General features: G+C 45.7%; 1 protein-coding gene across 4 annotated transcripts in view; it reads right to left on the bottom strand.

Annotated features, from left to right (window-relative positions):
• Window positions 1–731: 731 nt before the first annotated feature.
• raph1a (Ras association (RalGDS/AF-6) and pleckstrin homology domains 1a) overlaps window positions 732–12,468 on the bottom strand; it is a 199,550-nt gene continuing 187,813 nt past the window's right edge. For all 4 annotated transcript variants that reach the window (XM_036138782.1, XM_036138783.1, XM_036138784.1 and 1 more), the window contains one exon: window positions 732–4,848. In XM_036138782.1, coding sequence (XP_035994675.1) covers window positions 2,542–4,848 — 2,307 coding nt within the window. In that variant the 3' untranslated portion in view covers window positions 732–2,541. The remainder of the gene's footprint in view (window positions 4,849–12,468) is intronic.

The following is a 12,468-nucleotide window of genomic DNA, read 5'->3' as shown; positions in this document are numbered from 1 at the left end:
TACATGGAGCAGATGGGCTCCAGGGTGCAGGAATCGGATCCAATAGGCTGGTTTCAGGACTTCCGTCATGCCGCCGCTGACCAGTGACGCTCGGCTCAGACTGAGCTCAACCCATAGTCTGACAGCATTTTTAAATGTGCAGAGCTGAGGGGAGCGAAAGGTGAGATGGCACACTGGTAGAGGTGCGAGCACCAGATCCAACCTGAAGCTGGGTTCTCCCCGTGAAAAGCATGGATGTTCTACCTCTGGGCGTGTGCTTGCTCTGCCATCTTGCCACACTACAGATGTTAGGGGGTGGCTCATTTGAAACTGCCTCTAGGTGTCGGTCTGGGTTACGCCAGCCTGACTGGGTAGCACCCTGCCTCTCAGTGGAATGTTGGCCAGAAACAGCAGCGGTCCTGGGCAGGATGGATGTCCAAGCGGTACCCCAGCTGCCCTGGAGAGTCCGAGGGAAGGGAAGACATGAAAACTGGTGCAACAATAATACGCAATGCAGACTGGAAAATGCCTGCAAACAGAGGCTAACCGTACTGGCTGATGTTTGTTCTGTACATTTAAACATTCTGACCAGTCCCAGGATGTCCCCGGGCTGGGCCCCATCCCTACAGCCAGGACAAGAACAGTGGATCTTTTGAAAACGAAGACGTGGTTGACATCAACAGCACATTGCAGATGTTTTCATAGCCTTTGACCAGGTTCACATTCAGTGACATTACAAAAGCAAACTCCAACAGGTTTTCTGGGATTTAATGCAACAGAACATAACGTAATGCATAACAGTGAAGTAGCAGGATATGTATTCATCTGATTTTGCTCTGATGCATCTAAATAAAAGCCAGAGCAACTCTGCATTCAGAAGTCATCTATTGTCGTCTAAATCCAGCTGTTCTATGGAGGCCTTGAGTGAATAAAGAGCATCATGAAGACCAAGGAACTCAGGGGACAGGTCAGGAAGGAAGTTCTGGTTCCATTAAAAGCAGGGGTTCAGTTCTAAAATAATCTTCCAAGCTCTAAATATCTCCCAGAGTTCTGTGCAATCCATCAATTGGGCATGGAGAGAGGACCGCCTGCAGACCTACTAGGACACACACCTCCATCTGAAAAGACACTGATGAGAGAAACAGCCAAGAAACCCACAGTAACTCTGGAGGAGCTTGGAGATCCACAGCTCAGGTGGGAGGAACTGTTGTTATGACCTCTGGGTTAGGCTTTCCACCAGTCTGACTCTTATGGAGGAGTGGAGAGAGTAAAGCCACCAGCTTTGCCACAAGCCATGTGGGCAACACAGCCAACATGCAATGTGTGGCAGAAAACTAACCCAGCACATCGCCCTGAAAACACATTGAAACCCGGTGGGGGGCAATGTCATGCTGTGGGGTTGGCTGTTTTTTCTCCTGCAGGGACAGGAAGGTAAGCCAGAATGATGGGATAGATTGACCTAAACTCAGAAAAAATACCTAAAAAACTCTTGTCAACAATGGGCAACGTTTCCCCCCTGTAGACCTGCAGCACTGGGAAAAACATTCCTCACCTCTGTAACTCCAGCAAAATGTAGTTCTACAAAGTCTTGAGGCAGGGGCACTGAACACAAAATGCATCCCAAATGTTTTGATTTGGAAAGAATATTGAAAACCATAACCTTACTTTCACTTCACAACTATGCACTCCTTTGTCTCGGTCTATCACATTAAATCCTGATGAAAACACTGAAGGGTGTGCTTTGTTACATGACGGAAATGTGAAAAACTTCAAGGGGCCTGAATAATTCAGCTGAGCACGGTCTTGCCGTTTGAACAAAGACAAAGGGCCGTCTCCTGTCAGAACACCCAGCCTCTGTCTTCCTACCAACAGATCAGCAGACGATCAGATGAAACCAAGCGACTCTGGCCATCCAGGGGCTTGGAGAAAATAGTCGAACATCCGCTCAAACTCACTCTCTTTTTACACTTCTTAAAATTCAAAATAATTATTACAATATTTTTCCAGTATTAAATTATTTGATATAAAAACACACAAAAAAGGGTGAAAGAAATGGCAATGCTCCATCTAGGATGCCCCCCCCACACACACTTCCCCACACAGCTCTCACAATATACACTTCTATGCACATCATCATCATCATTATCGTTGTCGTCGGCCTTCCTCTTCCCTGGTCCCTTCCACTGATCTCTCCATCCGTATCCTCGGTCCATGCAGTACCTGGTATATTTCAGCTAAAGGTCACTTCAAGTCTTTAGTATGTTTCAATGCAAAGCTGCACAGACATGAAAAAAAGCTGGAGAGGTGATTTTCCATCTTGCTAACTATATACATATATATTTATATATTTATATTGTTACTCATGTTGGATTAAACATGTAACGGTGGAAATAATGAGGATTATTCTGAGATTAGAAGTAGGAAATACGGTTTGCTACTTGCTTGGAATTCGAGGGCCAATGTTTTGGGACTAAGGAGAGATGGGTATTTGTCCTCTCCGCAGGGACAATGGGACCTAATTGGTCAGTTCTGTTTGTGAGCAACAGCCAGAGTCGCTGCCTCCTACCACTCACTGGTCAGTTTGGTGCTTTGATCCCGTTTGGGTGGAGCAGGAGGCGGGCCTCGCCGCAGTGTTGCATAGCCTGAGATGTTGCCATGTTTGGCTGATTGAGAGCGCCCATGGTGCCGCGACAAAGTGTGGGAGTGTCCCCGGACCCCCTGCTGCGGCAGGAGCTCAGGGGGAGGAGGCGGGAGGAGTGCCATGTCGTCCATGGTGCCCACGGGCTCCATCTTGGAGGAGGAGATCAGGTGGGTGGAGGTGAGGGAGCCGTGGCGGGACACTGACTTTCTCTTCAGTGTGCGGTTGAGATCCTCGAGGAAGTGAGGCTTGAGTGCCAGGGAGCCAGGGCTTGCAGATTTTGGGGAGGTAGGGGGTATAGGAGAGGAGGAGGAGTAAGAAGAGAGGGAGGGTGGCGGGGTTTGAGACAGAGGAGGTGGCGAGAGAGGCAGTGAGATTGTGTTGTCGTACTGTGCAGTGTTGCTACTACGCCGGTTCATCGCCGGAGGGGGCACCGCCCCCTTTTTCACAGAGCCTTGTTTCCATGATGACAAGGAGGATGAAGAGAAGGTGCATGTTGCTGATTGCGGGGGAGGCTGCATCTGAGGCTGCGGGTTCACCACTGCAACCTTTGGAGGGTGGTGGAACTCTGAGGGGTGAGGCGGGGGAGGGAACAGCTCCAACTCGCTCGGGGGAGGAGGGAAGTAGTCAGATGATGAGTCGAGATGCTGGTTGGGTGGAGGTGGAGGAGGAGGAGATGGGAAGTCGGGCTGATGTTGCTGGCCTGTTTGCAGTCCTTGGATCACCAGCGGCAGGTTGGCCAGGTTCAGCTTCCCTGGCTTGGGGAGCGGAGCAGGAAGAGCGGTGGAGTCTTTGGAAGGAGAACCTGTTGCTGAGGAGGAGCTTGATGATGTTCCTGTCTGAGGGGCTTGGCCAAATTTACTCAACAGGCTCTCTACCTTCTTGGGCCTCTCATCCTGAGTGTCCTTCATGGAGGAGGCTCTTTGTGGGGTGGGTGGAGGCCCACGCTTGGTGGATCCTGTGGATGAGGTGGAGGGTGACTTTTTAATGGGCGAGTCGGTCTTCGAGGAGGAGGAGGAAGAGGGAGGAGGAGGAAAATCACCTATGGAGCTGTCAGGAGGAGGTGGGGGGAATTCTGGGGATTGTGGAGCTGTGACACCACCTACTTGCCACTTTGGTTTGGCCTTCACAGCAGGAGGTGACTGAGGGGCAGAGCTGGAGGCAGGCAGAAAGGAGGCATTTCCTGGGAACTGATTGACGATTTGTTTGACCAAAGATGAGGTAGCAGCCGCGATGGAGATAGCATTAGAGGAGGAGGGAGAGATGGCCAGGTTTTTGGAGGAGAGGCTGTGCTGCTTGGGAAGAGTGGGAGGGGGCTGATTTGGGGAGTGCCCTGTAGAGAAGCTCTGCTGCTTTCTGACAGGACAGTGTCCAGGAAGTGGCTGGTTGGGAGAGATAGGGGAGAGGGCGATGGGGAGGGAGGAGGGGCCTGAAGGTTTGGGCGCAGTCAGTGGGGGGAACACTCCAGAGAAGGTTTTGGGAGGCGCAGGTGGGGGAGCGTTAGGGGACAGAGGCCGGACAGCTTGGAGTGAAGCTGGGGGAGAAAGTTCGGTGGGAGGTGGAGGAGGTGGGGGAGAACCGTCCTGTAGTGATGCTGGGCTGAAGTCGTAAACCATGTTGGGAAACTTCTGCGACAAGAACTGCTGCAGGCCTGCGTTGGAGAGTTGAGGGCAGGGGTTAGGGAGGGGCTCCAGAGGAGGAGGAGGGGGCTCCCCGTTGGTTTCAAGGCCCTCTGGAGGAGGAGGTGGGAGACAGTGAGGCTCCTGTACCTCCTCCTCTGACAGAGGTGGCGGCGGCAGAGAGTTGGGGCTCGGTGGACCAAACTTCAGAGCAGCCATGGCGGAGCCAGGATCTGGCATTGTGGGTGGGGGAGGAGGTGGGGGGGATGGAGGGGAGGTGCCGTAGGTTGCTGGAAGGGTGTTGTAGCTCTGCACGGGTAGGGAAACCGGACCAGTGCCGCCTGCCTGTTGTATCCTGGGCTGGTTCTGACTTTGCAGACGAGCCAGAGTGCTGTACTTCACGTAGGAGGAAGGAGGTGCCGCTTGATGGGCCACGCTCGCCATGGAGGGCAGAGGGGGTGGAGGTGAGGGCGGGGATGGAGAGGAGGAGGAGTCCTCGCATGGAACAAACCCATCAGTGTAGCTGCTCCGGGAGGGAGGAGTCTGGGGCTGGGGGGAGAGGCTGGGGATCTGAACAGGGATGGGTCTACTGATGGGGTCCATCTTCATCATCTGTGGTGAGAGAAAGAGGAGGAGCAGTGAAAGAGAGGAGGCGGAGTCAAACCCACAGCAAGTGACAGTAGGACACGTTTCACTGAAAACAAACAAGATTCAAGAAATCCAACATCAAACCAAACCAAAGCTGGCAGAGTACAGTCCGATGATGGATGGTTCTGACCCCATTAGCTCCAGCTTAAAGGGGAAGTCCGGTCAACAAGGAAAAATCAGGGGAGCATTAGCTATAACTAAAACTAATACGTTTGTGGTTATTTAATGAACTTATCTTTAATCAATAGGAAAATAAAAACATAAATTGTCGTCTGGATCACTGTGTATGGGGGCGGCCATCATTACCCATATTTGGGCAGTAAGGGCCGTCTGACATCACATCCTGCGACGTGGAAAAGCGGTGCGGCGACAGCATTTCTCCGCTCTTTCTAAGCAAAGTCAATAGGAGCCGTTCTACACAGCTGCGATCATCAACAATTATTTAAGATTTCCAGAGGACTTCACCACTGACATTTGCAAGAGCTATTGTTAAAGCAACAATGCTCACGTGCATGGCCACTGGATGTTCCAACACAACTGGTAAAAGTAGAAAAAAACATTGCTTATTTCAATTTTCTGATTCATGAGCCACCGGACTCGTTGCTGGATTGCCAACTTGAAGAGAGCGGATTTGCCATCTAACTTCTGGCCAGAGAGAAAACACGTCATATGCAGCAACCATTTCGAAGAAGAATGTTTTGAACATGACATGAGAGCGACGATTTTCGGTAAGTTATTTTTTAATTTAGAATTTTTAATTTAGAATTTGTGGGGATAATTACCGACCAGAGGGGCGGAGGGATACCATGTGGTATCCCTCCGCCCCTCTGGTCGGTAAGCATCTGTGCGTTCCAGCATGTGCTGGAACGCTTTTATATTTTAATATTCATACAATAATGACCACCTGCCCTATTTACTAGGGGGCAAATATAACTCAAGTCACTTCAGCGCGATCTTTCCTCCGCTGCAGCGCCAGTAAAACCGTGCTGCGGGTTTACCGTGTGGGTGTGTGTGTGTGTGTGCGAGCGCGCAAGAGATATATATCTCTTGGGGGACCCGACTTGAGTTTGCACTGGAAATAAGTCCGGTTTCTGTCAAGAAAAAAAATTCATATCGCTATGATGATAGCTCCCCGGAACTCCCATCACTGTCACTAAGTACTTCATCACTCTCTGCTTCGTACAGAGCACCAGTCGTCGCCGTCTTGGAAAATAGTGCGTCGTTGCTCAACAGTGGGTCCCCTGAGTGACGTCACAAAATGGGAGGTGACAGTACTATTCTTGACCAAGATGGATTCCTTCACATAAACATGATTAAATGAAAATTATTCTTAATTAAAAAAAACTTAGAATAGTACTGTCACCTCCCATTTTGTGACGTCACTCAGCGGGCCCGCTGTTGAGCAACGATGCACTATTTTCCAAGACGGCCACGACTGGTGCTCTGTACGAAGCAGAGAGTGATGAAGTACTTAGTGACAGTGATGGGAGTTCCGTGGAGCTATCATTATCTGATAGCGATATGGATTTTTTTAGAGGAGTTTCTTGACAGAAACCGGACTTTTGACGGAATCCAGCCGTGCCTATTTCCAGTGCAAACTCAGTTGGGTCCCCCAAGATATATATATATACGCGCGTGTGTGTGTGTGTGTGTGTGTGCGCGTGTGCTCCGCCGCAGCACGGCTTTACCGGCGCTGCGGCGGAGGAGAGATCGCGCTGAAGTGACTTCAGTTATCTTTGCCCCCTAGTAAATAGGGCAGGTGGTCATTATTGTATAAATATTAAAATATAAAAGCGTTCCAGCACATGCTGGGGCGGAGGGATACCACATCACATGTGGTATCCCTCCGCCCCTCTGGTCTGTAACCATCCCAGCAAATTCTAAATTAAAAATTCTAAATTAAAAAATGACTTACCGAAAATCCTTGCTCTCATGTCATGTTCAAAACATTCTTCTTCGAAATGGTTGCTGCATATGACGTGTTTTCTCTCTGGCCAGAAGTTAGATGGCAAATCCGCTCTCTTCAAGTTGGCAATCCAGCAACGAGCCCGGTGGCTCATGAATCAGAAAGTTGAAAGCAATGTTTTTTCCACTTTTACTAGTTGTGTTGGAACATCCAATGGCCATGCACGTGGGCATTGTTGCTGTAACAATGGCTCTCGCGAATGTCAGTGGTGAAGTCCTCTGGAAATCCGAAATAATTGTTGATGATCGCAGCTGTGTAGAACGGCTCCTATTGACTTTGCTTGGAAAGAGCGGAGAAATGCTGTCACAGCTCCGCTTTTCCACGTCACAGGACGTGATGTCAGACGGCCCTTACTGCCCAAATATCGGCAGTAATGGCCGTCCCCATACACAGGGATCCAGACGACAATTTATGTTTTTATTTTCTTATTGATTAAAGATAAGTTCATTAAATAACCACAAACATATTAGTTTTAGTTATAGCTAATGGTCCCCTGATTTTTCCTTGTTGACCGGACTTCCCCTTTAAAAGGATAGTTTGGGATTTTTAGAGTGAAAGTGTGTTAAAAGGTTGTAAGCCGTTAATATCACACCTGCAGTCCACAACTCTCTTCATCTTCATCTAGCATAGATCTAGATGAGTGCATCCTGTAGACAGAAACTAAAGCCTAACTCAAGAAGGGCCATGACCAATGTTCCCCCTAATTTTTCATGTGTCTGAGCAAACACAGAAACTTCCTGAGTGTTCACTTGCCCTCTGTGAGCAACATCGCACGTGCACTGAGGCTACATTACGCCTGTCCAAAACCTGAGATTATAACAAGCTACATGGCTTACTAAAATAATCAAGTTACGACAATAATTTATTTTACATTACTTAGTTTAGATAAAACTGATTTAGCCCAATTACATGAAAAAGACAAAAGTATTTTTTAAAGAGCTGTATAGCATATTTTTATTTCAGAGTAGGTGCCCTGCTAAGGAAGAACTGAGAGATTTGCACATCGTTCAGAGTTCCAATTTTATTGCTATTAAATTATTTACATTTTCTGCAGTGAGATTTAGCATTGGCACGTGGTACTGTGCGGCCTCCCCTCTGTCTGTCTCCTCCAGGGCAGCTGTTGCTACTAACATAGCCAGTGATGGGCAGTAGCGCCGCTACATGTAGCGAAGCTATTAGTTAAACTACATTTTCCAGTAGCTTGACCGTAGCGTCGCTGCTTTATGAATCAAGTAACTTTCCAGTAGTGACGTTATTTTTTTGATCAAGTAGCGACATAGCGTCCACAAACGCTACAAAATCCAGGACATAAAGAAATGAAACCAGGTTTGCTATTTTGAAACAACATTCAGAGTGAACAATCAATCTGAGTTGTTGGTTGGACATGTTCATGCGCAAGCTTCTTCTTTGCCTCTCCTGTCTGTATCTATCGAAACATGCGCATGCATACGGCAGTGGAACTTAGGGCAAGCCGATTAGGCAAATTATCGTCCGTACAATAACGTGCAGTTCCAACCCGTATTTTACGCGAGCGCGCGTTTTTTACGTCACCGCGCGTTTCCAGCCAGAACGCGCGGTGACGTAAAAAACGCTCGCTCGCGGAAAATACATGCGGTGGCGTTAATAACGTTTGGTGGCATTTTTTGCATATTATATTATCAGGAGGTTGTCTTTTATGTGTTCAGCCAATAGATTTAAAGGTGTTTTACCCAATTACAACACTGCAGCACCAGACACAACCAGGAGGTCCCTGATTGTTGGGGAAAGGCAGAAAGAAGATGCACCTTCCTTTCTGATCCTGTCTAAATCCTGCTTAGTTCAATAATAAAGTCTGATATTACACAAAACTCACTCTGCTTGTTCTCCCTACTTATGCCCTTGGTGCAGAAGATAAATGAAATCTTTAACAGAAATGTTATTATTAATTCAGAAAATATTATCATGTGAATATAAATACAAAGCATACAGAAAATGCAGCTTTATTAAGTGACCTGGTTTATTTTATTTAGCTTTTAATTTCTTTTCAACTTTTAGTTCTACTACTTGGCTTGTGCTTTGGTAGTTTCATGTTTAAAATGACAAAAGAAATATGAAAAAGCTTATGGTGCATCTTCTTTCTGCCTTTCCCCAACTGCAGTGTTCTTATTGGGTAAAACACCTTTAAATCTAGTGGCTGAGCACATAAAAAGACAACCTCCTGATAATATAATATGCAAAAAACGCCACCAAACGTTATTAACGCTACCGCACATACTAGGCCAATAACCTTTTTGTTTTATTTCTAGCAGTAATTACTTCAGTTTGTATTTTATTATGCTGCTCGTAAAGCAATGTCTACACTGTGTTAGGTCATTGGCTGATCTTTAATAAATGTTTTAACCAGTGTATCAGACTCATTTTGAATTGATCTGACATTAGGTTGGTACAACGTTAAGTAGCTTCTGATGTAGTTAAGCTACTTTTAACACATTTGTGTAACTTAGCTTGCTATATTTCTATAGGTGGTAGCTTTTGTGTAGTGAAGCTTAATTTATTGTTGAGTAACTGATAGCTTAGCTCACTACACTGGACAAGTAGCTTGCCCAACACTGAACATAGCTCACCACCATCAGGGTGTGGATGTGTGCATGAATGGGTGAATGACTCACCAGTGTAAACTTTTAACTATTCTCAGCTCGCACATCGCTTTTCTAACACAAAGATGGAATGCTCTGAGTACCAAATTTCTTTGTGCTGCTCTTAGTTTTTATGCCAACGGCAGCTTTTTAATAATGTAGGAGAGGCAGAAAATCTTTCAGAGGCAGCTGTATGTTGCGCTGTCAGGAATGTTACTGTTGCACATAGCTACAGTTTAAGGGTGTTCCATAGGCAGAGACCCACAAAATGAATATGAGAACTACACAGAATGAAAGCAATAATTTATTCTGTATCAAATTTTGGCACTTCCAGGTCTAATTTTCCATTCATATATTTTTGTTTCCATTCATATAGATTTCTTCCCAAAAACCGATGGGGCTACGGCAGATTTCTTCACTCAAATAACACCAGCTTTCCTTCAACTGAAAATATACATATAGCCTATATGATTAATATAAAGTGAGGTTGGCATAAACTAAACACCTGCAAGACAATCAATGTCAACTCATTTTTAGAAGGATGGGTGAACGATGCTGGCAAAAAGATGACCATATAATTTATTTCAATAACTTACACCATCCCATCATTAATTGCACATGTTGAATATAGCCAATTAATGCTTTAGTTGAGTACCGTTAAAAATAAGAAAATGTATAAGTTAACTTTCCCTGATTAAACTGTATTTTCATACTTCATCATGATTTGCTGCCATGTCTTTTCAATGCCTTTGTAATCAATGCGCCCACCCTCCCTTTTGTGCTAAATGAGTGAAGTGTGAGAAAACAGCTTTAATTCTCCATCAAATAACTCTTATATCTCTCATGCATTGACTTTTTCAGCTATTCTCTGCCGCCAACTCGCTTTTTCCGCAGCAACAGCATCGTTTCTTATGGTTTAATATTCTCCATATGCCTTCTTTACAGATTTCTAATTCCACTCAAAGGAAATGCCACTTTCAGGCTCCTTATTACCTGCCGTTGCGATGGTGAATCACGTTATCTGCGTTCTATTGATCAGGGCTTTTTCATGCTCCTGCTCGCGCTCAACTCATGGTTGATTGGACGCTGTGTTTACTTGCTTGACTGATATCACCTGTTCTGAGAAAACGCTGAGTATGACAATGTTAAGTAGAACTACTCAGAGCAGCAGCTTTGTACTCAGGGTAGATTGGCCATTCTTTCTGAAATGAGGCTCAGAACAAAGACGCACACCGCAACCTGCCCAACTCTAAAGGCATCTGCCCCACCCATCAATCAGTGGAGCGCTCCAATCAGCACCTGGCGCTCACAGAGTACAAAAAAAAAAAAACTTAACAGGTCAACATTTCACCGTTTAATATATTAAGCCAAAGAGGCAATTGTGGCTCTGGAACTGCAGGTAGCAGACCCCTGATCTTTTCTCAATACAGCAGAAGCTTAACATGAAACACCTTAATTTTTAATTATTTTTTTTAATATTTATTTTTTTTGTTAGTTTTTGTTTGTTATTTTATTATTGGGTAAAAACATAAACGAAAAAAAATACAACTGATCCAAATGACCAGTCAGTCACGGTAGCATTTATCATCCTAAGAAATTTAATATCATGTTTTTAGTACAGGGGCCATAACAGGGGCCAGGAACAGTTCTACAGGGACACAGGCCCCTGTTGGCCCCTGTCTAGAACCGCCCCTGCTGGCTTGACCCCGCCCCTCTCAGACTAGGCGTTAGCTTTTGTTTCTGGGACCAAACAATCAGGATTTTCGCTTAAACAAGACATTCACAGTTGTCTACTGCAGGTAGCATATTAACTGCTTATAGGCCTTCTCAAAGAAACATATTTACCAATTTGAACTTTCCTTATAAACGTGGTTGACAGCTAGTCCGTGGGCCAGAATCTGTAGGATGTCTTCTTAAGAAGTTTCGTATGAACTGTCAGGGGGCAACTTTCTTGCACTTGGATAAGTTGCTACACATAGCAGTGATCTCAAAACACCAATGTTCCCACGTTTTCACTTGCACATTAATAAGTTAAAGTCGAAACTGTTGCACTCCGGTCCAAGAGGTCACGTGATTCGATTTTTGCTGCTCAGCCAATCAGATCGCTGTATTGTCAGCTGAGGGAGTTCAACGAGTTCATCATGGCTGCACCCATAAAGGGTTGTAAACATGTGTTTCCAGACGAAGAAAGCCCAATAATAGCATTTTCTGGCGCCAGTTGGCAAAGATCTTTATGGCAAGGAAAAAGAAACAGCCCAGTCCATCCATCATTCATTTTCTAACACGCTTATCCCTGCTGGGTTCGTGAGGGGTGCCAGTGTCTATCTCCAGCTGTCAATAGGCGAGACGCGGGGTATAAACTGGACAGATCACCAGTCCATCGCAGGGCAGAAATAGCCCAGACTTTTGCCCAATTTACTGTGATATCACCAAGACCTGCTGCACAAGTGTCGTCGTGCCAAACGACTTATCTCGGGCAGAATTTGTATCCCCTGCGTCGGGAGCGCATTCAGCTGGAAGAATGAATCCAGTCAACTCCGCCTCATTTCCAACCTATTAGGCGTGGAAATGAAGATGTTTTACTTTTCTTAATGAAATATAGCAATGGTGTCATTACATTATCGTTCAGTTAGTGTGAAAAAACTGAAAATGTACCACTTGTTAGTGCTATCATAAAGGATTGCTATGTCGGTTAAAACACTCAAGTGTGATTGATCACTCAATATAACACGTTCTAGGAAAGTAAACGGCTCTGTGGTCATTTCCAGATGTGTCACGAAATTATTAGCTTTATGCTATTAGATTGTCACATGTCTGTCTGCTTAAACCAAAAATCCACCTTCCTGAGTTCATCACAGCTGTGATGAACTTGTTCGTCTTTTTCTTTTTCTTTTTTGGTAGCTAGACCCGCATGAATAGATCATATAAAGCGGATTTCACGTGTGATCTAAAGAACACTGAATAAAGGTACAGCCAAAATTATCAGATCTAATAAGATTTTAA

The sequence above is a fragment of the Fundulus heteroclitus genome, chromosome 7 (genome assembly GCF_011125445.2).
Source record: "Fundulus heteroclitus isolate FHET01 chromosome 7, MU-UCD_Fhet_4.1, whole genome shotgun sequence".
Classification (NCBI taxonomy): domain Eukaryota; kingdom Metazoa; phylum Chordata; class Actinopteri; order Cyprinodontiformes; family Fundulidae; genus Fundulus; species Fundulus heteroclitus.
The sequence above is the reverse complement of the archived record's forward strand: the minus strand, read 5'-3'. Positions and strand labels throughout refer to the sequence as shown.